This window comes from Macaca mulatta, chromosome 19 (genome assembly GCF_049350105.2).
Source record: "Macaca mulatta isolate MMU2019108-1 chromosome 19, T2T-MMU8v2.0, whole genome shotgun sequence".
NCBI lineage: Eukaryota > Metazoa > Chordata > Mammalia > Primates > Cercopithecidae > Macaca > Macaca mulatta.
Genome location: NC_133424.1, coordinates 66222783 through 66246652, shown reverse-complemented (window position 1 = coordinate 66246652; position 23870 = coordinate 66222783). Strand labels below are relative to the sequence as shown.

The window sequence follows — 23870 nt, the reverse complement described above, 5'->3', positions numbered from 1 at the left end:
AGAAAAGGAAAGGAAAGAAAGGAAAGGAAAGAAAGGAAGGAAAGAAAGGAAAAAGAGCCATTCCCCCAAGACCAACCATCCCCACCACCCCCATGGCAGACGTCTCTTGAGGCTTCCCTGACCTGGCTGGGAACAAAGTCAAACAACTACAACAAAAAAGAATTGCGGACTATCTTGTCTCCTGGCGCTTACCTTGGTTTCTAATTGCACGCTCATTACTTCAGTGATATGATTAGTATCTGCTTCCAGCAGCAGGCTGTCAGCTCGCCAGGGGTCCCTGTTTACTCTCTAAGTGCCACTTGATGAAAAATAACAGCAAAGGCAGATCAAGCTGCGACCACACGCCAGGCGGTCTCCTGGGAGCTTTACAGGGCTTATGATGGCATTTACTCCCGATGGTGACTCCTGGGAGCAGGTGCAGGGTTGAGCTCATGCACCGTCTTTAGGAATGAAGAAACCAAGACAGAAAGAGGTGAAGCTGTTGCTCCAGCTGTAAGTCGGGGAGCTGGGGTTTCACACCAGCCTGGCTCCCAGATGGCCAGGCACTGCAGGACACTTCTACTTGTTGAATGGAGGAATGCAGAATTAGAAACAAAAATCGCATAATCAGCCAGGTGCAGTGGCTCACGCCTGTAACCCCAGCATTTTGGGAGGCCGAGGTGGGTGGATCACTTGAGGTCAGGCGTTCAAGGCCAGCCTGGCCAACATGGTGACACCCCATCTCTACTAAAAATACAACAATTAGCTGGGTCTAGTGGCGCACACCTGTAATCAATCCCAGGTACTGGGGAGGCTGAGGCACAAGAATTGCTTGAACCCGGGAGGCGGAGGTTGCAGTGAGCTGAGATCGTACTGCTGCACTCCAGCCTGGGCGACAGAGTTGAGACTGTAAAATAACAAATAAAAATAAAATCACATGATCGTCTCAATAGATGCAGAAAAAGCATTTTGATAGGGGAGGGGGGCAGAGAACTGCTGGGTAGAAAAGGGCGGGGTCTCTGGTGAGGGCTCCACCCTGGGGCCTGTGCCCATGGACCTAAATTAGAACAGGCATTTCCCAAGGTGCTGGGATTACAGGCGTGAGCTACCACACCTGACCAGAAAACATAATTTAAATATACGCATTGTTAAAGGTTGAATGTTCTCCCCCCCACACACACAAAATATATATATATACACACACACACACACACACACACATATATATGTGTGTGTGTATATATGTTGGCCCCAACCTCCAGTACCTCAGAATGTGACCTCATTTGGAGATCGGGTCTTTACAGAGGTAATCAAGTTAAAATGAGGTCACTGGGGTAAATCCTAATCAAGTATGATAGGAGTCATGTGTAAAGGGGAAATCTGGGTGGGGCACGGTGACTCACGCCTGTAATCCCAGCACTTTGGGAGGCTGAGGCGGGTGGATCACTTGAGATCAAGAGTTCAAGACCAGCCTGGTTAACATGGTAAAACTCCGTCTCTTCAAAATAAAGAAATACAAAAGTTAGTTGGGCATGGTGGCTCGTGCCTGTAATCTCAGCTACTTTGGAGGCTGAGGCAGGAGAATCACTTGAACCCAGGAGGCGGAAGTTTCGGTGAGCCAAGGTTGTGCCACTACACTCCAACCTGGGAGACACAGCAAGACTCCATCTCAAAAATAAAAATAAAAAGTATATTGTGCTTTCCACACTCTGAACCATTGTACATGGGTTCATTTCCACGTGACTTCTGGGCTTATGAGCGGCACGTTTCTGGACGGTATACGGGGTCTCTTTTCTTTACCCCCTAATGCACAATCACGTCACAAATAGACTCCAAACCAAAGCTGTTAAATTTCCAAACCTTTAATCCCAAATCAGATCACAGCCAGGTCAGACCCTTCCCTATCTCCCCCCACCCCCACCCTGAGCTGCAGATGAGTTGTAAAAAGTCTCTCCGGGCAAGTGAATTGATCCACACCTGGGAAATGAAGGGGCCCCCAACTCCCATCCAAGACCCCTGACCTCATCCCCCCGCCCCACACCCCAGCTACCCCATCAGGTCCCCGCCAGTCTTCCCTGGGGACCCTCGTTTGCAGAGCCTCTTCCCATCCCAACCCCAAGCAAACCACATACAGCCACCGAGAGAAGCGTATTTACAGAGAAAGGGTAAGGGGACAGGACGCAGGCGTGTAAAAAAACATGGGCCCCCGAGCAGGGAGAACACAGTTTCCTCAGGAGATGGAGCAAAAAGATCTTGGGGGTACAATGGAGAAGGTCAAAGGGCTTGGTGGTTGCTTAGAGAAGTCTCAGGCATGGCTCTAGGTGGCCCGGTGCCCTCGCTTGGGACAGAGGGACCCCCAGGGCCAGGAAGGCAGTGTGAGCAGCAGAAAGCAGCCGGCCCCCAACAGCAGGATCAGGCCGGCCCCCACGCCGCAGCCCAGGGACCAGGAGTACTCGTAGGTGAGGCGTGGGGCCGGGGGAGGCTCCGGGCTGACTCCCTGCAGCAGGGCCCTCACGGAATGCCGGAACACCTCCAGGCTCACCAAGAGCAGCAGGCCTGCGGGACAGAGGACAGCACGCCATCAGGCCCCTGGGACCCCAGCTGTGTCTGAACATCTCTGCCATCCTCTCCCAGCCCTCCCGCCCACCCTGGCACCTTCCCACACATGCACTCAACAAATACTTACTAAACACCTACTATATAGCAGGCGCAATTGGGAAGCTGGAAATAAAGAAAAAAAAAAAAGACACAAAGTCGTAGAGACAGAAAGTAGAAGGGTGGTTGCCAAGGGCCGGAGGGAAGAGGAAAAAGGGCAGTTGCTGTTTAATGGGTATAGAATTTCAGCCGGGGAAGATGAAAATCGTTCTGAAGGTGGATGGGGGTGATAGTTGCATAACAACGTGAACGGAATTGATGCCACAGAACTGTATGCTGGAAAATGATTAAAAGGCGGATATAGAATCACAGCTAGACGGGTAGAAAGGCATTCTGGTGTTCGCAGCACTGTAGGGTGAATATGGTTCATTAGATTTTTTTTTTTTTTGAGACGGAGTCTTGCTCTGTTGCCCAGGCTGGAGTGCAGTGTTGCAATCTCAGCTCATTGCAAACTCTGCCTCCCGATTCTCCTGCCTCAGTCTCCCAAGTAGCTGGGATTACAGACGTGTGCCACCACGCCTGGCTAGTGTGTGTGTGTGTATATATACACACATATAAATATATGAGTATTATATATATACACATATAAATATCTGAGTAGCTGGGATTGCAGGCTGATTTTTTTTAAAAAAAAGAGTGAAAAAGAAAGAACATGATAGAGAAAGATCCTACCCTTGTGGAGCTTATGTATTACTTGGAGATAGACAGTAAGCAAATAAACCAAAGTTTGCAAAGCTCAAATGCCTGCAGGGGGCATGAGAAAGTGTAAGCACACAGGGCAGAAAGTAGGGTGGAAATGATGGCAGAAGCCAGCTGCAGCCCTTTAACAGCATGATCTCAGCTCACTGCAGCTTCCGCCTCCCATGTTCAAGCGATTCTCATGCCTCAGCCTCCTGAGTGCCTGGGACTACAGGCATCCTCCACTACGCCTGGCTAATTTTTTTTTTTTTTTTTGAGATGGAGTCTTGCTCTGTTGCCCAGGCTAGAGTGCAGTGACGTGATCTCGGCTCACTGCAACCTCTACCTGCCCGGTTCAAGCGATTCTCGTGCCTCAGCGTTCTGAGTAGCTGGGATTACAGGCACACGCCACCACGCTTGGCTAATTTTTGTGTTTTTAGTAGAGACGGGGTTTCACCATGTTGATCAGGCTGGTCTCGAACTCCTGACCTTGTGATCCACCTGCCTCGGCCTCCCAAAGTGCTGGGATTACAGGACTGAGCCACCGCGCCCGGCAATTTTTGTATTTTTAGCAGTCATGGTTTCACCATGTTGGCCAGGCTGGTCTAGAACTCCTGACATCAAGTGATCCACTCACCTCGGCCTCCCATAGTGCTGGGATTACCGGGGTGAACCACCGCACCAGGCCTATAACTGCTTAAATGATTATTATTTTTATGGGAATTCCTCCAACCTTTAAACATAAACTCCGAGAAATCTTTACACACTGCCTGGCAAACAAAGCACATCCCCTGGCCGTCGAGGGCTTGCAGGCTTCCAGGTTGCAATGTCCAAAATAAACAAATGAGGAGGCAAGATAATCTCAGAGGGTGATGCATGAGAGGAAGGAAATAGAAACAGAGAGAGTGGCACCCAGGGGTGGAGCAGGGACTTTGGATGATGTCGAGAAAAGCCATTTGAGCTGGGACCTGAAGCATGAAAAGAAGTCAGTCATGCTCAAAACGAAATAACAGCTGTTTTGAGCAGAAGGAGGGGTTGACGCGAAGGCCCTGTGTAGGACGCAGCACAGAGTGTTTGGAGAAAAGAGAAAAGCTGAGTGTGGTCGGAGCAAGGAGAGTTGGGGTTGGGGAGAGAGGTGTTAATGGGATTGCAGAGGCAGGCAGGGCCCTGGTCATGCAGGACCGTCTGAGAGTCACGCATGAGTCATGGATCCCAGTCGCCTTCTCTCCAGACCCTGGAGTCCTGCCCCAACCCCAGTTCCTGACCCTGCTTCCTCCCTGTACCCCAGCCCACTCTGGTGGTTTATTTTCTGTTTGTTTGTTTACTGTTTTTGGTTTGTTTTGAGACAAGACTCTCACTCTGTCATCCAGGCTGGAGTGCAATGGTGCAATCTCGGCTCACTACAGCCTCTGTCTCCCGGGTTCAAGAGACTCTCCTGCCTCAGCCTCCCAAATAGCTGGGACTACAGGCTCGTGCCACCACGCCCGGCTAATGTTTGTATTTTGAGTAGAGATGGGCATTCACCATGTTGGCCAGGCTGGTCTGGAACTCCTGACCTCCCAAAGTGCTGGGATTATAAGCCTGAGCCCCCGCGTCCGGCCATTCACTGTGATTTTGATTAGGGGCTGGAGAATGCGGCCCAGATGCTGTGATTTAAAAGCCCCTTCTTTGCTCCATGCAGCCCAACATTATAGAACGGGAGGTGGGAAAGCATTGAGACAAGAACTCCCCTTCATTCCTCTCCTAATTCATTCCTTTTTTTTTTTTTTCCTCCTTTTTTAGTGACAAGGTCTCAGCCACCCAGGCTGGAGTGCAGTGGCGCGATCACAGCTCACTGCAAACTTGACCTCCCAGGCCCAAGCCCTCCTCCCTCCTCAACCTCCTGAGTAGCTGGGACTACGGCTGCAAGCCACCATAGCTAATTATTTCATTTATTTTGTAGAGACAGGATCTTTCTACATTGCCCGGGCTGGTCTCAAACTCCCGGCCTCAAACAATCCTCCCGCCTCAGCCTCCCAAAATGTTGGGATTCCAGGTGTGAACCACCACAGCAGACTTGATTCACGCATTCTTTGATTCATTGAACAGATGTTCATTGAGCTCTTATTACAAAATACATAAAATATAATACATAAATGATACTGTAAGTCCCTGACCTTCTAGAGTTTCATCCAAGAAGGAGAGATGGGCAATAATCAGTTAAATGCATTGTTGAGGGCTGAATTGTGTCCTCCACAAAAAGTTCAGGTTTTGGGGTCCTGACCCCAAGTACCTCAGAATGTGACTGTATTTGGACATAGAGTCCTTAAAGACATAATTAAGGCCGAGTGCAGTGGCTCATGCCTGTCATCTTAGCACTTTGGGAGGCCAAGGCAAGTGGATCTCAGGAGTTTGAGACCAGCTTGGCCAACATGGAGAAAGCCCGTCTCTACTAAAAATACAAAATTAGCCGGGTGTGGTAGTGCACGCCTGTGATCCCAGCTACTCGGGAGGCTGAGGCAGGAGAATCGCTTGAATCCTGGAGGCAGAGTCTGCAGCAAGCTGAGATCGAGCCACTGCACCCCAGCATGGGCAGCAGAGTGAGACTCTGTCTCAAAAAACAAAACAAAACAAACAAACAAAAAACAGATAATTAAGTTAAAGCAAAGTCCTCAGAAGGAACCCTAATCCAATGCGACTGGTGTCCTTATGAGATAAAAAGTTTCTGGCAGTAGGATCTCTTGAGGCCAGGAATTCAAGATCAGCCTGGGCAACATAGTGAGACCCTGTCTCAACAAAAAAAGAAAAAAAGAAGGCCAGGCGCAGTGGGTCACGGCTGTAATCCCAACACTCTGGGAGGCAGAGAGGGTGGATCACCTGAGGTCAAGAGTTTGAGACCAGCCTGGCCAACATAGAGAAACCCCGTCTCTACTAAAACATACAAAAATTAGCTGGATGTCGTGACGGGCACCTGTAATGCCAGCTACTCGGGAGGCTGAAGCAGAAGAATCACGTGAACCTGGGAGGGGGAGGTTGCAGTGATCGGAGATCACACCACTGCACTCCAACCTGGGTGACAGAGCCAGACTCTGACTCAACAACAAAAAAAAAAAAAAAAAAAGAAAGAAAGAAAAAAGGAACTGTGGACACAGACAGGTACAGAGGGAAGACCATGTGAAGATACATGGATAAGTTGGCCATTTACAAGACAAGAAGAGAAGCCTTGGAGAAAACCGTCCCTGCCGACACCTTGGTCTCAGACTTCCAGCCTCCAGAACGGCGAGGAAATCAATCTCTGTTGCACCACAGCCACGCAGGCTGCGGTACTTTCTTATGGGGACCCTGGCAAATGAATATGGGCATGAATAAATAGAGAATGTCAGGTAGTGATCAATTCTGTGAAGAAAAATAAGGCAGATAAAGTCCCAGCTGGACATGAGTCTTCTTTCTTTCTTATTTCATTTATTTATTTATTTATTTATTTATTTATTTATTTATTTATTTATGAGACTACAGTCTTGCTCTGTCACCCAGGGTGGAGTGTAGTGGTGGGATCTCAGCTCACTTCTACCTCCACCTCCCAGGTTCAAATGATCCTCCCCACTCAGCCTCCCGAGTTGCCGGGATTACAGGCACCTGCCACCACGCCCAGCTAATTTTTGTATTTTTAGTAGAGACAGGGTTTTACCATGTTGGTCAGGCTGGTCTTGAACTCCTGGTCTTAAGTGATCTGTCAGCCTCGGCTCCCAAAGTTCTGGGATTACAGGAGTGAGCTACCGCGACTGGTATTTCATTGCATTGCATTGCATTTCATGATGGAGTCTCACTCTGTCGCCCAGGCTGGAGTGCCATGGCGTGATCTTGGCTCACTGCACTCTCCGCCTCTTAGGTTCAAGCAATTTCCCTGCCTCAGCCTCCCGAGCAGCTGGGACTACAGGCGCGCACCACCATGCCCAGCTAATTTTTTATATTTTAGTAAAGACGGGGTTTTACCATGTTGGCCAGGCTGGCCTCAAACTCCTGACCTTGTGATCTGCCCACCTCGGCCTCCCAAAGTGCTGGGATTACAGGCGTGAGCCACTACACCTGGCCAGTTTATTTTATTTTTAAATTTTTATCTATTTATTTTTTTGAGATCAGGTTATGAGACTAGCTAGATTTTTTATTTTTGGTAGAGATGGGGTTTCACTATGTTGCCCAGGCTGGTCTCGAACTCCTGGGCTCAAGACATCACCTACCTTGGCCTTCCAAAGTACTGAGATTACAGGCGTGAGCCCCCACACCCAGTTTCTCTTACACGCCCTCTTTATCTTTTATTATTATTTATTTTTATTTATTTATTTATTTATTTATTTTGAGACACAGTCTCGCTGTGTTGCCCAGGCTGGAGTGCAGTGGCAAGAACCGGCTCACTGCAACCTCCGCCTCCTGGGTTCAAGCGATTCTCCTGCCTCAGACTCCTGCGTAGCTGGGACCACAGACGCCCGCCACCACACCCGGCTAATTTTTGTATTGTTAGTAGAGTCGGGGTTTCACCATGTTGGCCAGGCTGGTCTCAAACTCCTGACCTTGTGATCCACCTGCCTCAGCCTCCCAAAATGCTGGGATTACAGGCGTGAGCCACCGCGCCCAGCTCTTTTATTATTATTATTATTTTTTTTTAACATTTTCTTGGATACCAAATGAGTCCGCTTTAGACACGATGGTCAGTGCTGTTCTCTCTGAGATGGTGATATTTGACCAGAGACTTAAATAATATGAGGAAATGAGACATTTGAAGCGCCGGTGGAAGAATGTTCCAGGCTGAGGAGGCAGCCAGGCAAAGCACGCTGAGGGGGGAATGAGCTTAGAGCGTCTAGGGAACAGCAGAGGCCAGGGTGGCTGGAGCAGGGAGAGCAGACGGCAGGAGATGGAGTCACAGGGCGCCAGCAGTCAGCCCACACGAGGCCTTGCCACCATGTTATTCTGGTAGTAGGAATTTAGGTGGCTTTTATTCTGGGGAGGATCCATGATCTGACTTCTGATATAAAAGTATCACTTGGGGGCCAGGCGTGGTGGCTCACACCTGTAATCCCAACACTTTGGGAGGCCGAGGTGGGCAGATCACCTGAGATCAGGAGTTCGAGAACAGCCTGGCCAACATGGAGAAACCCCGTTTCTACTAGAAATAGAAAACTAACCAGGCATGGTGGCGGGTGCCTGTAATCCCAGCTACTCAGGAGGCTGAGGCAGGAGAATTGCTTGAACCTGGGAGTCAGGTTGCGGTGAGCCCAGATCGTGCCGTGGCACTCCAGCCTGGGCAACAAGAGCAAAACTCCATCTAAAAAAAAAAAAAAGAAAGAAAGAAAAAACTATCATTTGGCTTGCGCCTGTCATCCCAACACTTCGGGATGCTGAAGGGAGAGGATTGCTTGAGCCCAGGAATTCAAGATCAGTCTGGGCAACACAGTGAAACCTTGTCTCCATAAATAATGTTAAAAATTAACCCAGCGTGGTGTGTGTGCCTGTGGTCCCAGCTACTCGGGAGGCTGAGGTGGGAGAATTGCTTGAGCCCAGGAGGTTGAGGCTGCAGTGAGCTGAGATAGTGCCACTGTACTTCAGCCTGGGCTACAGAGCCAGACCCTGTCTTAAAAAAATTAAAATTTAAAAAGTAGAAGTATCATTCTAGCTGCTCTGTGGAGAATGGGCTTGAGGAGGTTAAAAGGAGAAGCATAGAGAACAGTGAGGAGGCCATAGAAATTATCTCGGGGAAATATAGCCATGGCTTGGGTTAGTGTCATGGTGAAATGGAGGTATGAGTTTGCATTCAAAATACGTTTTGGAGGCAGTGCCAATAGAATTTGCTGGTGGATGGCCAGGCACAGTGGCTCACGCCTGTAATCCCAGCACTTTGGGAGGCCGAGATGGTCAGATCACCTGAGGTCAGGAGTTCGAGACCAGCCTGGCCAACATGGGGAAACCCTGTCTCTACGAAAAATACAAAAATTAGCCGGGTGTGGCAGCGGACGCCTGTAATCCCAGCTACTCCAGAGGCTGAGGCAAGAGAATCGCTGGAACCCAGGAGACTGAGGTTGCAGTGAGCCGAGATCACACTGCTGCACTCCAGCCTGGGCAACAGAGCACAACTCTGTCTCAAAAATAAAAAAAATACATTAAATAAAGAGGTACACGGGTCTGGCTCCTGCGGCTTCTCCAGCCTCCTCTCAAGCTGCTCCTCCCACGCTCTCGCAGCTTGGAGCAGGACTTTCAATGCACCAGATTTGTTCAGGCTTGAAGACCTTTATACTGCTTGGAGTAATTTTCCGCTTCCCCCTCCCTGAGCCTGCCTTAGATGTCCTTATTCTTCACATCTCTGTATGAATTACATGTTTCGAAGGGACGCCTTCACTAACCACTGCCACCTAAATCTACAGTGGGTCTCTTGTCGTATACTTTTCTCATACTCTGTACTTTTTATCTATAGCATTCATCACAGTTGGTAGTTATGAATATATATTGATTTATATGAGCAATGTCTCTTTATCTCATTTGTCTCTCCCACTGCACTGTAAGTCCACGAGGGCAGCGGACTTCTCTGTGTCATACCTCTAAAACATAGAACAACAGCTGATACATATATAAGGAAAGAAACAAGACAACCTGAACATGTCCCTTTATCTAGGGAGACCTCAAAATCTCAACCCACCCCAGTCCCTGACACCCAATCTAACCACAGTAATTACCACATCAAATCCTCCTTCACTTTCAGTTGGTGGTACAATCTGCAGAGCACTTTTGTGCCCAAGACTTTCATAAAACACTTTTGTATCAACAGCTTCCTGTGCACCCCCAGGAGTAATGCAGGTGTGAGTTCAATAATAACGCCAGCACCGAATTCCTACCAAGCTACAAATTCTGTGAGAACAAACATCATCTTTTGTTTTGTTTTTTTTTGTTTGTTTTTTGAGACGGAGTCTCACTCTGTCGCCCAGGTTGGAGTGCAGTGGTGCAATCTCGGCTCACTGCAAGCTCCGTCTCCCGGGTTCCCGCCATTCTCCTGCCTCAGCCTCCCGGGTAGCTGGGACTACAGGCACTCACCACCATGCCCGGCTAATTTTTTCTGTATTTTTAGTAGAGACAGAGTTTCACTGTGTTAGCCAGGATAGTCTCGATCTCCTGACCTCGTGATACGCCCGCCTCAGCCTCCCAGAGTGCTGGGATTACAGGAGTGATCCACCACGCCCGGCCCAAACATCATCTTTATCTTATTCATCGTTGCATCCTCAGCAGCTCCTAGCACAGCATCTAGGACTCACTGGATATTAAAGAAATACTTGTTAAATGAATGGACAAATGAAAAAAAAAATGGAGAAATATTGGCCGGGCGCGGTGGCTCAAGCCTGTAATCCCAGCACTTTGGGAGGCCGAGACGGGCGGATCACGAGGTCAGGAGATCGAGACCATCCTGGCTAACACGGTGAAACCCCGTCTCTACTAAAAAAATACAAAAAACTAGCCGGGCGAGGTGGCGGGCGCCTGTAGTCCCAGCTACTCGGGAGGCTGAGGCAGGAGAATGGTCTAAACCCGGGAGGCAGAGCTTGCAGTGAGCTGAGATCCGGCCACTGCACCCCAGCCTGGGCGACAGAGCAAGACTCTGTCTAAAAAAAAAAAAAAAAAAAAAAAAATGGAGAAATAGATGACTGAAGGGAGACAGGAAGGGAAAGTGGGTAGAAAAGAAAGAAAAGAGAGAGGGGCCAGGTATGGTGGCTCACACCTATAATCCCAGCACTTTTGGGAGGCCGAGGTGGGCAGATCACTTGAGCTCAGGAGTTGGAGACGAGCCTGGGCAACATAGCGAAACCCTATCTCTACAAAAAAAAAAAAAAAATACAAAAATTAGCCGGGCATGGCGGCGTGCGCCTGTATTTCCAGCTACTCAGGAGGCTGAAAGGTAGGAAGACAATCACCTGAGCCCTGGAAGCTGAGGTTGCAGTGAGATGAGATCGTGCCACTGCACCCCAGCCTGGATGAGAGAGCGAGACCCGGTCTCAAAAACAAAACAAAACAAAACAAAACAAAACAAAAAAAAAAAAAAAAAGGAGAGAGAGAGAGAGGGAAAGAGAGAGAAAGGAAGGAAGGGGAGACAAGGAGGAAACTGATCCATCAATGGAAGGATAAATGGATGGATGGATAGGATGGACACAATATCAACAGATACCTGGATGAGTGAGTTCGTGGCTATAAGGAGATTTAAGCTCAGAGATAGAAAAAGGTTTGCCCCAATTACACAGCTGTTAAGAAGTTGGGACTCCAATCTAGATCTTCTTGATTCCCTGTTAATGTCACAGGGCCAGTGACATTTATCTCACATTAATGCAGTGACACCTTTTGCACCAGTCTCCCTATCTCTGTCCACACTTCTGTCACACTGGCTTTCTTTCAAGATCTGCAATGCAGCAAACTCTCCCAGCTTGTCTGTCCATACTTTGACATCGTCAATGTCACCTCCCCAGAGAGGCCCCCTCTAACTCCCTGAGGACTGAACGATGAAAAAGATCAAGATGATGCCTGTTTTCATGGAATGCGTAGCTCAGTAGGAATTTGGTGCTGGTGTTATGGTTAAACTCACACCTGCATTACCCATGGGGGTTCACGGGAAGGTGCTGACATAAAAGTATTTTATGAAAGTCTTAGCTGGGCACGGTGGCTCACACCTGTAATCCCAGCATTTTGGGAGGCTGAAGCGGGTGGATCACTTGAGGTCAGGACTTCAAGACCAGCCTGACCAACATGGTGAAACCCCGTCTCTACTAAAAATACAAAAATTAGCCAGGTGTGGTGGCACACACCTGTAATCCTAGCTACTTGGGAGGCTGAGGCAGGAGAATCGCTTGAACCTGAGGAGTGGAGGTTGCAGTGAGCTGAGATTGCACCACTGCACTCCAGCCTGAGAGAGAGAGAGAGAGAGAGAGAGAGAGAGAGAGAGAGAGAGAGAGAAAGGAAGAAAGGAAGAAAGGAAAGAAAGGAAAGAAAGGAAAGAAAAGAAAGAAAAGAAGGAAAGAAGGAAGGAAGGAAGGAAGAAAAGAAAGAAAGAAAGAAAGGAAAAGAAAAGAAAGAAAAGAAAGAAAGAAAAGCAAAGCAAAGCCAACATTTGATCCAATAAGAAAACCAAGGCCCAGAAAATAAAATGAACCTTCCAAGGTCACACAGTGATTCAGGGCACAACTTGGGCTGGAACCTAGAGGCAGAGGTTGCAGTGAGCTGAAATCGTGCCACCACACTCCAGCCTGGGCGACAAAGTGAGACCATCTCAAAAAAGAAAGAAAGCAAGCCAAGTTTAAAATCCCACCTCTGCCATCATGCCATCATTGATGGTGTGGCCATGAGTAATTCATCCGACTTCTCTGAGCCTCAATTTCCCCATCTATAAAATGGGGGAGGCTGGGTGTGGTGGCTCATGCCTATAATCCCAGCACTTTGGGAGGCCAAGATGGGCAGATCACTTGAGGTCAGGAGTTCGAGACCAGCCTGGCTGATATGGCGAAACCCCGTCTCTACTGAAAAATACAAAAATTAGCCAGGTGTGGTGGTGCCTGCTTGTAATCCCAGCTACTTGGGAAACTGAGGCAGAAGAATCACTTGAACCCAGCAGGCGGAGGTTGCAGTGAGCCAAGATCATGCCATTGCATTCCAGCCTGGGCGACAGAGGGAGACTCTGTCTCAAAAATAAATAAATAAATAAATAAAATGGGGGATAGTAAGCCCTGCCTAATAGAGCTGTTGTAAGGATTTGAACTGGAAGTACAATAAACTGAATTGTTGTTCATTACTGAGGGCTACATTTCATAAGATGCAGCATTTTATTTAGACCTTCAGCTCCAAGAATGCAACAGTCCTTGCAGACCTCACATCTCAAATCTAAAAGAGCATTTAGAGACCATCAAATTCTGAGTCAACAATAGGGCTTGGAACTCTTCCACCTTTGAGCCTACTACAGCCCCTGGGGTTCCCTGACCTCTCAACAGGCTATAATGCTCAAAACATCTCAGCATGAAACAGTGTTTAGGGACGCCATGTCCAAACCTTAAAAAGTATTTGGATAGCTTCCAATTCCCAGCTAACAAAAGGGCTTAGAACTCTCCAATTTTTGAGACTTCTATAGTCCTTGAGCTTTCTCCAACTCCTAGCATGCAACAGTGATTGGAAATCCCATCTCCCAGCATGCAACAATTCTTGGAGATCCTAGGTCCAAATCTAAAACAATGTTTGGACACCCTCCAATCCTTAGCCCGGCTGTTGGGGTTCTCCCATCTTTGAACCTACTATAGCCCTTGGGCTTCCCCTCAACTCCAGGCGTGCAACAGGGCTTAGAGATCCCACCTCCCAGCATGCAACAGTGCATAGAGAGCCCATCTCCCAGCATGCAACAGTGCCTGGAGATCCTCCCAGCATGCAATGTCCTCAGCGTCCAGGCTCTGAACCCTCACCTGAGAGGCCAAAGCAGACGGCTCCAACTCGGAGCAGGAACTCTGCACCTTTAGTGAGCACCATGATGATACAGAGGCACCCCAAGGCCATGACTACCAGGCCCAGCACTGCTATCACCGCAGCTGCCAGATTCACCTCTGCCGGGAGGAGAGAGGAAAGAAGCAGAGAACATGGGATGTAGGGAATGAAGAGGATTCACCTGTAGGAACCCAGAACCAGGAAGATGTAAGATTCAGGACAAGAGAAGAATTTTCAAGTAGAATGTCATCCAGCCCAACATTTTACTTACACTGTTGAAGGAATTAAGACTCAGAAAGAGTCAGTTAGTTCTCTCAAGTCACCAAGCAAGGGGAGGAGAGGGCCAGGATTCGAAAGAGTTGAGAATTACCAATTATTACTGATTTATAGGTTTATAGGTGAGGAAGCTGAGGTAGTCGGGTGTGTGGGAGACGATAGCAAAGGCAGCATGCTACAGTGGAATGATCCAGGATGGAAATCTCCCTAACTACTTCCTACATGGAAGATTCTGCTAGAATTTTCCAGATTCCAGTGGGAATTTAGGCTGAACCCTTCTCAGCCTAAATTTCCTCCTGTGGACCAGGTGCAGTGGCTCACACCTATAATCCCAGCACTTTGGGAGGCGAAGGTGGGTGAATCTCTTGAGGTCAGGAGAGTTCAAGACCAGCCTGGCCAACATGGTGAAACCTGTCTCTACTAAAAAATAGAAAAATTAGCCCGGTGTGGTGGTGCGCACCTGTAATCCTAGCTACTAGCGAGGCTGAGGCAGGAGAATTGCTTGAACCTAGGAGGTGGAGGTTGCAGTGAGCTGAGATCACGCCACTGCATTCCAGCCTGGGTGAAAGACCGAGACTCCATCTCAAAACTAAACTAAACTAAACTAAAATAAAGAAATAAATAAATACAAATACAAATACAAATGAATAAAAAGAAAGGGCGCAGTGTTTAGAGCAACACTGTCCAGTATATTCACTGCTAGCCAGATGTGGCCTCCATGCTAAATCAATTTAAATTAAACACAATTAGAAACTCAGTTCTGCGTCACACCAGCAACATTCCAAGCATGCTGGAGTCACATGGGGCCATGGCCACCATATGGGTCAGCACAGAAACAGAGTATTTCCATCATTTCCGTCTTGTCAGAAGATTCTTTTTTTTTTTTTTTCTTTTTGAGATGAGTCTTGCTCTGTGGCCCAGGCTGGAGTGCAGTGGCACAATCTCAGCTCACTGCGACCTCTGCTTCCCCACATTCAAGCGATTCTCCTGCCTCAGCCTCCCATGTAGCTGGGATTATAGGCGCCTGCCACCATGCCCAGGTAATTTTTTTTTTTTTTTTTTTTTTGAGACGGAGTCTTGCTCTGTCACCCAGGCTGGAGTGCAGTGGTGCGATCTCGGCTCACTGCAAGCTCCACCTCCCGGGTTCACACCATTCTCCTGCCTCAGCCTCCTGAGTAGCTGGGACTATAGGCGCCTGCCACTATGCCCAGCTAATTTTTTGTATTTTTAGTAGAGCAGAGGTTTCACCGTGTTAGCCAGGATGGTCTCGATCTCCTGACCTCGTGATCTGCCTGCCTCGGCCTCCCAAAGTGCTGGGATTACAGGCATGAGGCACTGTGCCCGACCTAATTTTTGTATTTTTAGTAGAGACAGGGTTTCACCATGTTGGCCGGGCTGGTCTCGAACTCCTGACCATCAGTGATCTGCCCGCCTCCACAGTGCTGGGATTACCAGCATGAGCCACCGCACCTTTCCTCAGAAGATTCTTTAGTAGCATGCTCCCTGAGAGTCAGAATTATTTGGGTCTGAATCCTGATTCCGCCTCTACCACTTCCTGGGAAACATAATTGTAGCCATTCCTGGACTTCCGGAGGATGGAGGATAAAGCCCCCTGCCCTCCAGGGCTACTGCGAGGACTGGAGATCTTACGGATGGAGTGCCCAGCACTGTGGTTAGCACGTGATGCATGCACGTTTGTGAGACGTCCAAGTGCTACCCACAGAGAGGGACTGTGACTTGCCCAGGGTGACACAGCATGTGGCATAGCCAGAGATGGGGTAAGAGCTCTAGGCATGGCCGGGTGCGGTGGCTCACACCTGTAATCCCAGCACTTTGGGAGGCTGAGGAGAGGGATTACCTGAAGTCAGGAGTTCAAGACCAGCCTGGTCAACATGGTGAAACCCTGTCTCTACTAAAAATACAAAAATAAGGCCGGGCGCGGTGGCTCACGCCTATAATCCCAGCACTTTGGGAGGCCGAGACGGGCGGATCACGAGGTCAGGAGATCGAGACCATCCTGGCTAACACGGTGAAACCCCGTCTCTACTAAAAATACAAAAAACTAGCCGGGCGTGGTGGCGGCGCCTGTAGTCCCAGCTACTCGGGAGGCTGAGGCAGGAGAATGGCGGGAACCCGGGAGGCGGAGCTTGCAGTGAGCTGAGATCGCGCCACTGCACTCCAGCCTGGGCGACAGAGCGAAACTCCGTCTCAAAAAAAAAAAAAAAAAAATACAAAAATTAGCCTGGCGTGGTGGCGTGCACCTGTAGTCCCAGCTACTTGGGAGGCTGAGGTAGGAGAATCACTTGAACCCGGGAGGCAGAGGTTGCAGTGAGCCAAGATTGTGCCACTGCACTCCAGCCTGGGCAACAGAGCAAGACATCATCTCACAAAAAAAAAAAAAAAAAAGAGTTCTCTAGATTCTTTAGAGCACCATGTCCCCATCATTAACTCTCCCGCCAGCACTCCCCAGGAGACAGCCACAGATTATAGATACAAGGCCCGCCCTAGGGTAAAGCAGAGGAGGGGATAATTCTATCTAGACCTCCTCCAGCATGCTCAGCATTTCCCCCACCTGTCACCCACCAGGGGATGAAAAGTTCTCACCTTTCTTTGTGGTTCTCTGAAAGATGCGTGCATTCTCCCCCGTGGTGAAGAATTTAAAATAGGTGCAGTTTGCTTCTGTGGAAGCAGGAGAGAGAAAAAAGACATGAGGATGTGAGGTCCTTTGTGTAAACTCAGGGCTGGACACTTCACACAGCCCACAGGAGCCTAAAACTTGGACGTCAGCATCCCTGATACACAGAGGAGAAAAATGACGCCCAGAGGTGTGCAAGCCACCTGCGACCACAGTGCCATCCAGGAGCTGGGACTCCTACCCAGGGCTCTGAGCCCCAGACCTGTGTCCCCGAGGGCGCCATTAGCCTCTCTGGGCCTCTAGTTCTTCCTCTTTAAAACGAGATAATAATCTCTTTCCTGGCCCCTTCGTATGGGTTTGTTGAGGGTCAAGTGGGATTACATATGAATAATTACTTAATTCAACAAAGGATACCGAGATACAAGTAGCAGAAGGCTAACAGACTCAGAAAGGATTCCTGTTTCAGGAAGGATTCCTACCTAGAACACACAAAGGGCTCCCACGGATTAGCAAGAAGAGAGAGAGAACCCAATTGACCAATGGTCCGAGGGTATGAATAGTAATTCACCGAAGAGGAAGCCTGGGTAACTCACAAGTCCGTGAAGAGATGCCTCACTTCACCAGGGATCAGAGCGAGGCAGCTGGAATCAGCAGGGAGCCACCACTTTCCGTCAATTAGATTGGCCAACATTAAAAGGGTCGTATCAAGCATTTGAAAAGATAAGAGGAAACACCGTGTATAAATGGGTACTCCTAGTCTTTTGGGAAGGCACTCTGAGGTACTTTATGAAATGAAGAATGTTCATAGCCTGTGGCTCAACAATCTCATTGCAGGATATACCTCGAGGAAAAAAAAAACCAGACAGACAGGAACATATATGCAGATGTTTACAGCAGCACTGTTTATAAGTAACATGGAGTCAGAATCAAGCCAGGTGACCATCGAATAGGGGAACAGACAAGTAAATGTTCCTTGTGAAAATCTCTCCAGTACACATAGCCACGAACTAGAACAACCTAAAGCAAATTGGGGAGATTTGAGAAACAGTGTTGACCAAAACAACAATAATAATTAATACTAATAATTTAATTTAAAAATGCAAAAATTGAGGCCAGGCGAGGTGGCTCACACCTGTAATCCCTGGACTTTGGGAGGCCAAGGCAGGAGAATCACTTGAGCTCAGGAGTTCAAGACCAGCCTGGCCAACACGGTGAAACCCCATCAGTACCAAAAATAAAAAAAATTGGCTCGGTGTGGCAGCACACACCTGTAATCCCAGCTACTCGGGAGGCTGAGGTAGGAGGATCTCTTCAGCCTGGGAGGCAGAGGTTGCAGTGAGCCAAGACTGTACCACTGCACTCCAGTCTGGGTGATAGAGTGAGATCCCATCTAAAAAAAAAAAAAAAATCCCAAAGATCAGACAAAATCAATAGCATGATCTCATTTATGGAAAACACACATATAAGCTAATACTATATATTTCCCAAATCAAAATACATATCTATGAGTGTATATCACACACATTAAAGAGATGAGCTGGAAAACAATGAGGAAAAAAATAATATAAAACAAAGCACAGGGCCGGGCGCGATGGTTCATGCCTGCAATACCAACGCATTGGGAGGCCAAGACAGGCAGATCTCTTGAGGTCAGGAGTTCGAGACCAGCCTGGTCAACATGGTGAAACCCCATCTCTACTAACAGTACAAAAATTAGCCGGGCGTGGTGGCGTGCACCTGTAATCCCAGCTACTCAGGAGATTGAGGCAGAAGAATCACTTGAACCTGGGAGGCGGAGGTTGTAGTGAGCCGAGATGGCACCACTGCAATCCAGCGTGGGTGACAGAGCAAGACTGTATCTCCAAAAAGAAAAGAGAGAAATTTTAAGTTAAAAAAGACAGAAAAAGGAAGAAAGGGAGAGAAGAAAGGAGAAATGAAGAAAGGAAGGGAGGGGAGCACTTTCTAAAGTGCATTTTAGACCTAGAAATTCCCTCAGAATTCACCTAGTCTGACCTACTCTCTTATTCTACAGATGGGGAAACTGAGGCACAGAAAGGGAGAAGAGAGGTCGAGAATAACAGGAGTAAAGGCCATAGAAGAGGGACCAGGCAGTCTGTGAATGTGAAAAAATGAACTTTTCAATTTGAACAAGGATATGAAGGGACAAGAAATCAATTCCTGCATCAGGTGAGGTGGTGTGGGAGCTCCCCAAGTACCCTGAGGGGAGGAGAAGGGGTGAGATGTCCGGCTAGGAGGAGTGGGATGTGTGAGTTCTTATGTAGCAACACGAGGTAAAGGATGCCGGGCTGGGCGTGGTGGCTCACGCCTGTAATCCCAGCACTTTGGGAGGCTGAGGCAGGCGGATCACCTGAGGTCAGGAGTTCAAGACCAGCCTGGTCAACACGGTGAAACCCCGTCTCTACTAAAAATACAAAAATTAGCCAGATGTTGTGGTGCATGCCTGTAATCTCAGCTACTTGGCAGACGGAGGCAGGAGAATTGCTTGAACCTGGGAGGCAGAGGTTGCAGTGAGCCAAGATTGTGCCATTGCACTCCAGCCGGGGCAACAAGAGCAAAACTCCATCTCAAAAAAAAAAAAAAAAAAAAAAAAGGTAAAGGATGCTTCACGTCACTGAGCAAAGGGTGCAGGCGCTCTTTGAAGCAGTCATTGCAGGGAACACGGTGGTCTTCATCCACAAGGGAAGTGCGATGGCCCTTCTGGGACAATGTAGGGTGCCTGGCATCCTCTTTTGGCTACAAATAGTTTAGAACATCCCGACTCTTGACTACCCCAAACTATGACATATACCATCTGGAAAAGCACAGGGGAGGGTCGCCCCCACATTCTGTACTTGCAGCCAGCAGAGCTGGGGATGGCTTTTGATGGGCAGTGGTGAGTGTGAGATATTTCTCTGAGATAATGAAGATTGTGAGATGTCCTCTGAGGGGTTGGGTTTATGAGATGATGTTAATGGCCCTGTTAGAAGACTGACGTCCTTTCTGATCAATGGAGGGGACGGCGAGGGATGTGAGGAACCCCAGACAGTGTGGTGAGAAGGGATGGGTCACCCCCTCCATTGCCCCATGACCTCTGGGATCTCTTGCTGGACTAGTGAGATGTGATATAATGCAGTTGTTGAGAAGAGAGGCAGCCGAGCTTCAAATTCCATCTGACTAGCCTGGGTGCATAGACCGAGCCACCGAGATTTCTGGCTCCTCATTTTTCTCTTCCCTAGAATAGAAGTGCTAATAACGACTCATAGGCTAGCTATGATGCTTAATGAGTTAATGTACATAAAACACTGAGATCAGAACCAGGCATTACATCAGCATCTAATATTCTTATTACTGGGGCCTCCCATTTTGCAAAAGTTTGGGATCATCCTTTATGAGACCCCCAGGGGCCAGGGATAGCCCATCTGCAGAAATAAAATGATTAAGGGTAGCCCATCTGGACACCACGTGGGTAGCTCAGACAGGCATCCCCATGTCCTATCGAGGACTTGGGACATCCTATTTTGCACTCTACACATATAAGGTATCACATCTGGAGAAGTAAGGGACAAGGGAACTCTCAAATGGCGCGCAGAAAAATAGGCCATATTCTTTGAGGGGCACTGGGATGACAGCACCTTCTTTGGAGACTGAAGAGTGTTGGAGATCTCATATGGGTGATCAAATATATGACAGCCCAAACAGACTCTGAGGAGCGCCAGGTATTTTCCACGGGTCAGTGGAGGTAGAACAAGATTTCATCCAGTTCCCCAGGGATATAGAATGTCCCCCTGGTATAAGTACAAGCCGTGGCCTGTCGTGTCAGGAAGGTATGGGGCAGCTCCCTGCCATGTCCAGGGATAAAACAGCCATGCTTTGGGAAAAGAGGGAGTATGGGAGTGTCTCTCGGAGAAAATGAGAAACACTGAAATGTACAGTCTGGGCATTTGGAGGCGAGAGGACAGGAAGTGAAGAACATTGCCGGGAAGGAACAAGGTCTGCCCTTGGGTGTTGGGAGGTGTCTGGTGAGAGCTTGGTTTGGTGGAAGCAGTAGGTGGGGAACAGGCATAGATCCTGCTTTGGGGTGGGCGTCTGTCTCCCCAGGGCTCATAGGATGGGAGCGCAAGCTGTCTCCAGGCTGGGAAGAGGAAGCTGACACCAGAAACCCAGGCTGTCTCTCCATGGGCACAGGCTGTCTGTGGGCAATGCAGAGTGGGCACAGGCTGTCTCCAGGGCGCAGGCATTTGCAGAGGGTGCAGGCTGGGGTGGGCACAGGCTGTCTGAGGACACCAGCTGTGTCTGGAATCACAGGCTGGGTCTGGGGACACAGGCAAGGTTTTTCTAGGGACACAGGCTCTCTCTGGACCTATAGGCTGGTCTGGGGGGACCCAGCAATGCCTAAGAACATTGGCTGTGCGGGGTCAGGGGCTTTGGGGGTCATAGAATGATCTGGGACCATAGCCTGGTGTGGAGGTGCAGGCTGATCTGAGGGCACAGGCTGGTGTAAGGATGCAGGCTGGTCTCGGGGTATAGACTGGTCTAGGGGTGCATGTTAGTCTGGGGGTGGAAACTGTAGCTGGAGACCCAGGCTGATCTGGGGGTATAGGATAGTCGGGGTACAGGATGGTCTTGGGGCACAGGCTGTAGGTGGGGACACAGGCTCTCTTTAGAGGCGTAGAATAGGGGTACAGTCTCATCTGGGGGGTCTCAGGTCACAGCCTGGTCTGGGGGTACAGGATGGCCTGGGGGCATAGACTCTTTGGAGGTACATTCTGGTCTTGGGGTACAGTCTGTAGCAGGAAAGCAAGCTCTAAGGCACAGGTTCTCTGGGGGTAGGCCAGTGAGGGACCTAGGCCATGTCTGGGGGATCTCTCTCAGCAGTTTCCGGGAGCAGAGGACGATGTGGGCACTGGCGCTCACAGGGATACAAGCTCTCTCCTCCGGGCTCAGGCTTTCGTCCCTGGGGCGGGTTTTCTCCACGGACACGGGCCCCTCTCCCTCCCTGTCCACGGGACGCAAGCCCTGGGCTCGGGGCGGCGGCTGCTCACCTCCGGGCAGCTCCGCGGGGCCGCAGGTGTCCCTGTCCGTGGGCACGTCCGCCTGCCACAGCCGCTTGGTGCACACCTTCCACAGCCCCAGGTGGGCCGCTTCGCACACGGCGCTGCCGTTGGCCTTGTAGGTGTTGAGCTCCACCCAGAACTCGGTGCCCACTGACAGCACCGCCAGCGTGGCGCCCATGGCGGCCAGCAGCAGCGCCAGCTTCACCTTCCCCTCGCGCTCAGGCGTCAGCCCCGACCTGCACCGCCCGTGCGCCCGCCGCCGGCCCGCGGCCCCCCGCCGCCGGTTCTCCTCTTGCAGGAAGAAGTTGGACCACATCATCATCTTATGGCCGGTGGGGTGGAGAAGAGGGAGGAGGCAGAGCCGAGGAGGGGCCTCGAGGGGCGGAAGCGAGGAGCGGCCTGGGGTCTCGAAGGGGGTGAGGGACTCAGTTTCCCCTGGGTATGAAAGAGGGGGTCCTCTCTGGAACCTCAAATGGGAAAGTTGAGATTGCTTCTGGGGTTCAGAAGAGAAAAAAAGATCCCCGGGGCTGGGGAAGCCTCTGGGGTTCAGAGGAGGGTCTAGGTTGCCCTCAAGAACTTGGCAAAGAGGATGGGGCCCAGAGGAAAAGCAAGGCCCCCACCCCGAGGCTTAGAGATAGAATCTGGGTTCCCAGGAGGAGGTCCCCCCCAAGAACTCCAGAGGAATGAGAACTGGTGTCCGCTGAAGCTCCCTGCAGCTCCGAGGCGCTGCTTTGGCGTCCCCGCTGGGGGGCTGACAAAAGGGAAACCGGTTTTCCTGAGAGATCGGAGCACCCCAGTAGGGCTAAGAGTTTGGGGTACTCAGGAAGGGACCTGGAGTCCTCTGTGTGTTTGGAGGAGATGTGGCCGGGGTACCCCTGGGCTCAGAGTTTGAGAAGAGAGGACTTGGGGACCCTCTGGGATTCGGAAAAGGAAGACCTGGGGTCCCGGGAAGCTCCTAAGGGGAGGTCGGAATTCCCTCCTGGTCTCAGAGAGGCGGTGGGACCCCGGCATCCACAGAAGGAGAAGAGCAGAGCCCCGGCTGGAGCTCAGAGGAGGACTGGGCCCCGCTGGAATTCAGGAAAAGGGGATGGGGGTGTCCCCTGCCATTCAGAAAAGATTAGAGGTCTCTACCGAGCCTGGGAAAGGGGCCGGTGGCTGGAAGACAGAGTGGAGTCCAGAGACGGAGGCTGCTGGGCCTCCAAGAGGACTGGGGCGAAGGGGACCCGGGGTCCCCCCTGGGGCTCACACTAAGGGGCTGTGGTCCGCACCGCGGCTCAGAAAACCAGGACTGTGTCCCCGCAGGGTCCAAAGGCCAACCGTGACCCGAAAGAGACGCTGCGCCCGTTCGGGATCAGTCCGCCTCCCTCCCCCGGGCTCCCACGGCCTTCCCGGTCGGGTCCGCGCCAGGCTCAGCTCCAGGCTAGGGCTCCCCCTCGGGGCTCCCACCCCCGACTCCCGAGCAGGGGCCCCTGTCGCTCTCCTGCCTCGGCCCCGCGCCGACCCCAGCTCCGCGCTGCCTCCGAAGCGTCCGGCTGTGCCCGCCACCGCCACCGGCCTGGCCTCCGCCCGCGCCCAGCCTCGTCCCCACCCGCCCACCCCCCACTCTGCACCCTCTACCCTCCACCCTCAGGGCTATTTCGGGCTTGACCCGTAAATAACACCCGCACCTGTCGCCCGGCGCCTGTTGCCATAGGGATCCCGGGTATTTTAAGGGGACGAGGAAGGGGGGAGGGAAGCCGCCCGGGGAGGAAGGGGACGAACCTGATGGGACTTTCATTTCACTAAGGGGCAAGAGCGGCGCTGAGTCCCAGCTCCCCAATCTCCCGGGCAGCAGGAGACGGACGGGGCAGCAGGCCTGACTGGGGTTACGGGGAGGAGAGGTGGAGGCAGGACCCCGGGTTTCAGGGAGGAGGGACTGAGGCCAGGAGTCTTGGGTCTCTGAGGGAGAAGAAGCCTCGGTACTCTAACTTCTGAGTGGCAGAGGAAGGGGGCCTGAGTACCCAGAATCCTGGATCTGAGAGGAGAGGAACCTGGTCTCCTGGGTCCTGGGCTCCTGGGTCTGAGGGAGGAGGGGCTGGGGGCCTGGATTCCTGAGTCTGAGGGAGGAGGGTCTGGGGCCTGGACTCCTG

The 23870-nt window shown here is 50.5% G+C and overlaps 2 protein-coding genes across 41 annotated transcripts in view; both read right to left on the bottom strand.

The window, feature by feature from the left end:
- NDUFA3 (NADH:ubiquinone oxidoreductase subunit A3) overlaps positions 1-23870 on the bottom strand; it is a 427160-nt gene that overhangs the window by 88841 nt on the left and 314449 nt on the right. The window contains exon 1 of one of the 37 annotated variants that reach the window (XM_077981775.1): positions 23337-23340. The exons of 35 other annotated variants lie outside the window; for them this stretch is intronic. The gene's annotated coding sequence lies outside the window, so the exon portion shown is untranslated. Of the gene's footprint in view, positions 1-19755; positions 19761-23336; positions 23341-23870 lie in introns of those variants that run through there. One more of the 37 variants, XM_077981767.1, reaches the window with a different exon arrangement.
- On the bottom strand, positions 1826-23373 carry CACNG6 (calcium voltage-gated channel auxiliary subunit gamma 6). 4 transcript variants are annotated; one of them, XM_015124842.3, is made up of 4 exons: positions 21730-23373; positions 16657-16731; positions 13758-13895; positions 1826-2535 (listed from the first exon to the last, which is right to left on the bottom strand). In XM_015124842.3, the coding sequence occupies exons 1-4, from the start codon at positions 22061-22063 to the stop codon at positions 2297-2299; spliced, it is 786 nt and encodes a 261-aa protein (XP_014980328.2). In that variant the 5' UTR covers positions 22064-23373; the 3' UTR covers positions 1826-2296. The 4 variants fall into 4 exon arrangements, 3 of the variants coding, with proteins under 3 accessions (XP_014980328.2, XP_077837857.1, XP_077837858.1); XM_077981731.1 differs by lacking the exon at positions 13758-13895 and having other exon boundaries at positions 21730-23331; XM_077981732.1 differs by lacking the exons at positions 13758-13895; positions 16657-16731 and having other exon boundaries at positions 21730-23321.

Bases quoted from the DNA above. Each gene is read 5' to 3' on its own strand.
- CACNG6 (XM_015124842.3), bottom strand. From the start codon at position 22,063: ATGATGATGTGGTCCAACTTCTTCCTGCAAGAGGAGAACCGGCGGCGG. The intron at 16,732-21,729 runs GTGAGCAGCCGC...CTGCTTCCACAG, and splicing joins CCCCGCGGAGCTGCCCGGAG to AAGCAAACTGCACCTATTTT. The intron at 2,536-13,757 runs GTGAGGGTTCAG...TCTGTCCCGCAG, and splicing joins CGTCTGCTTTGGCCTCTCAG to GCCTGCTGCTCTTGGTGAGC.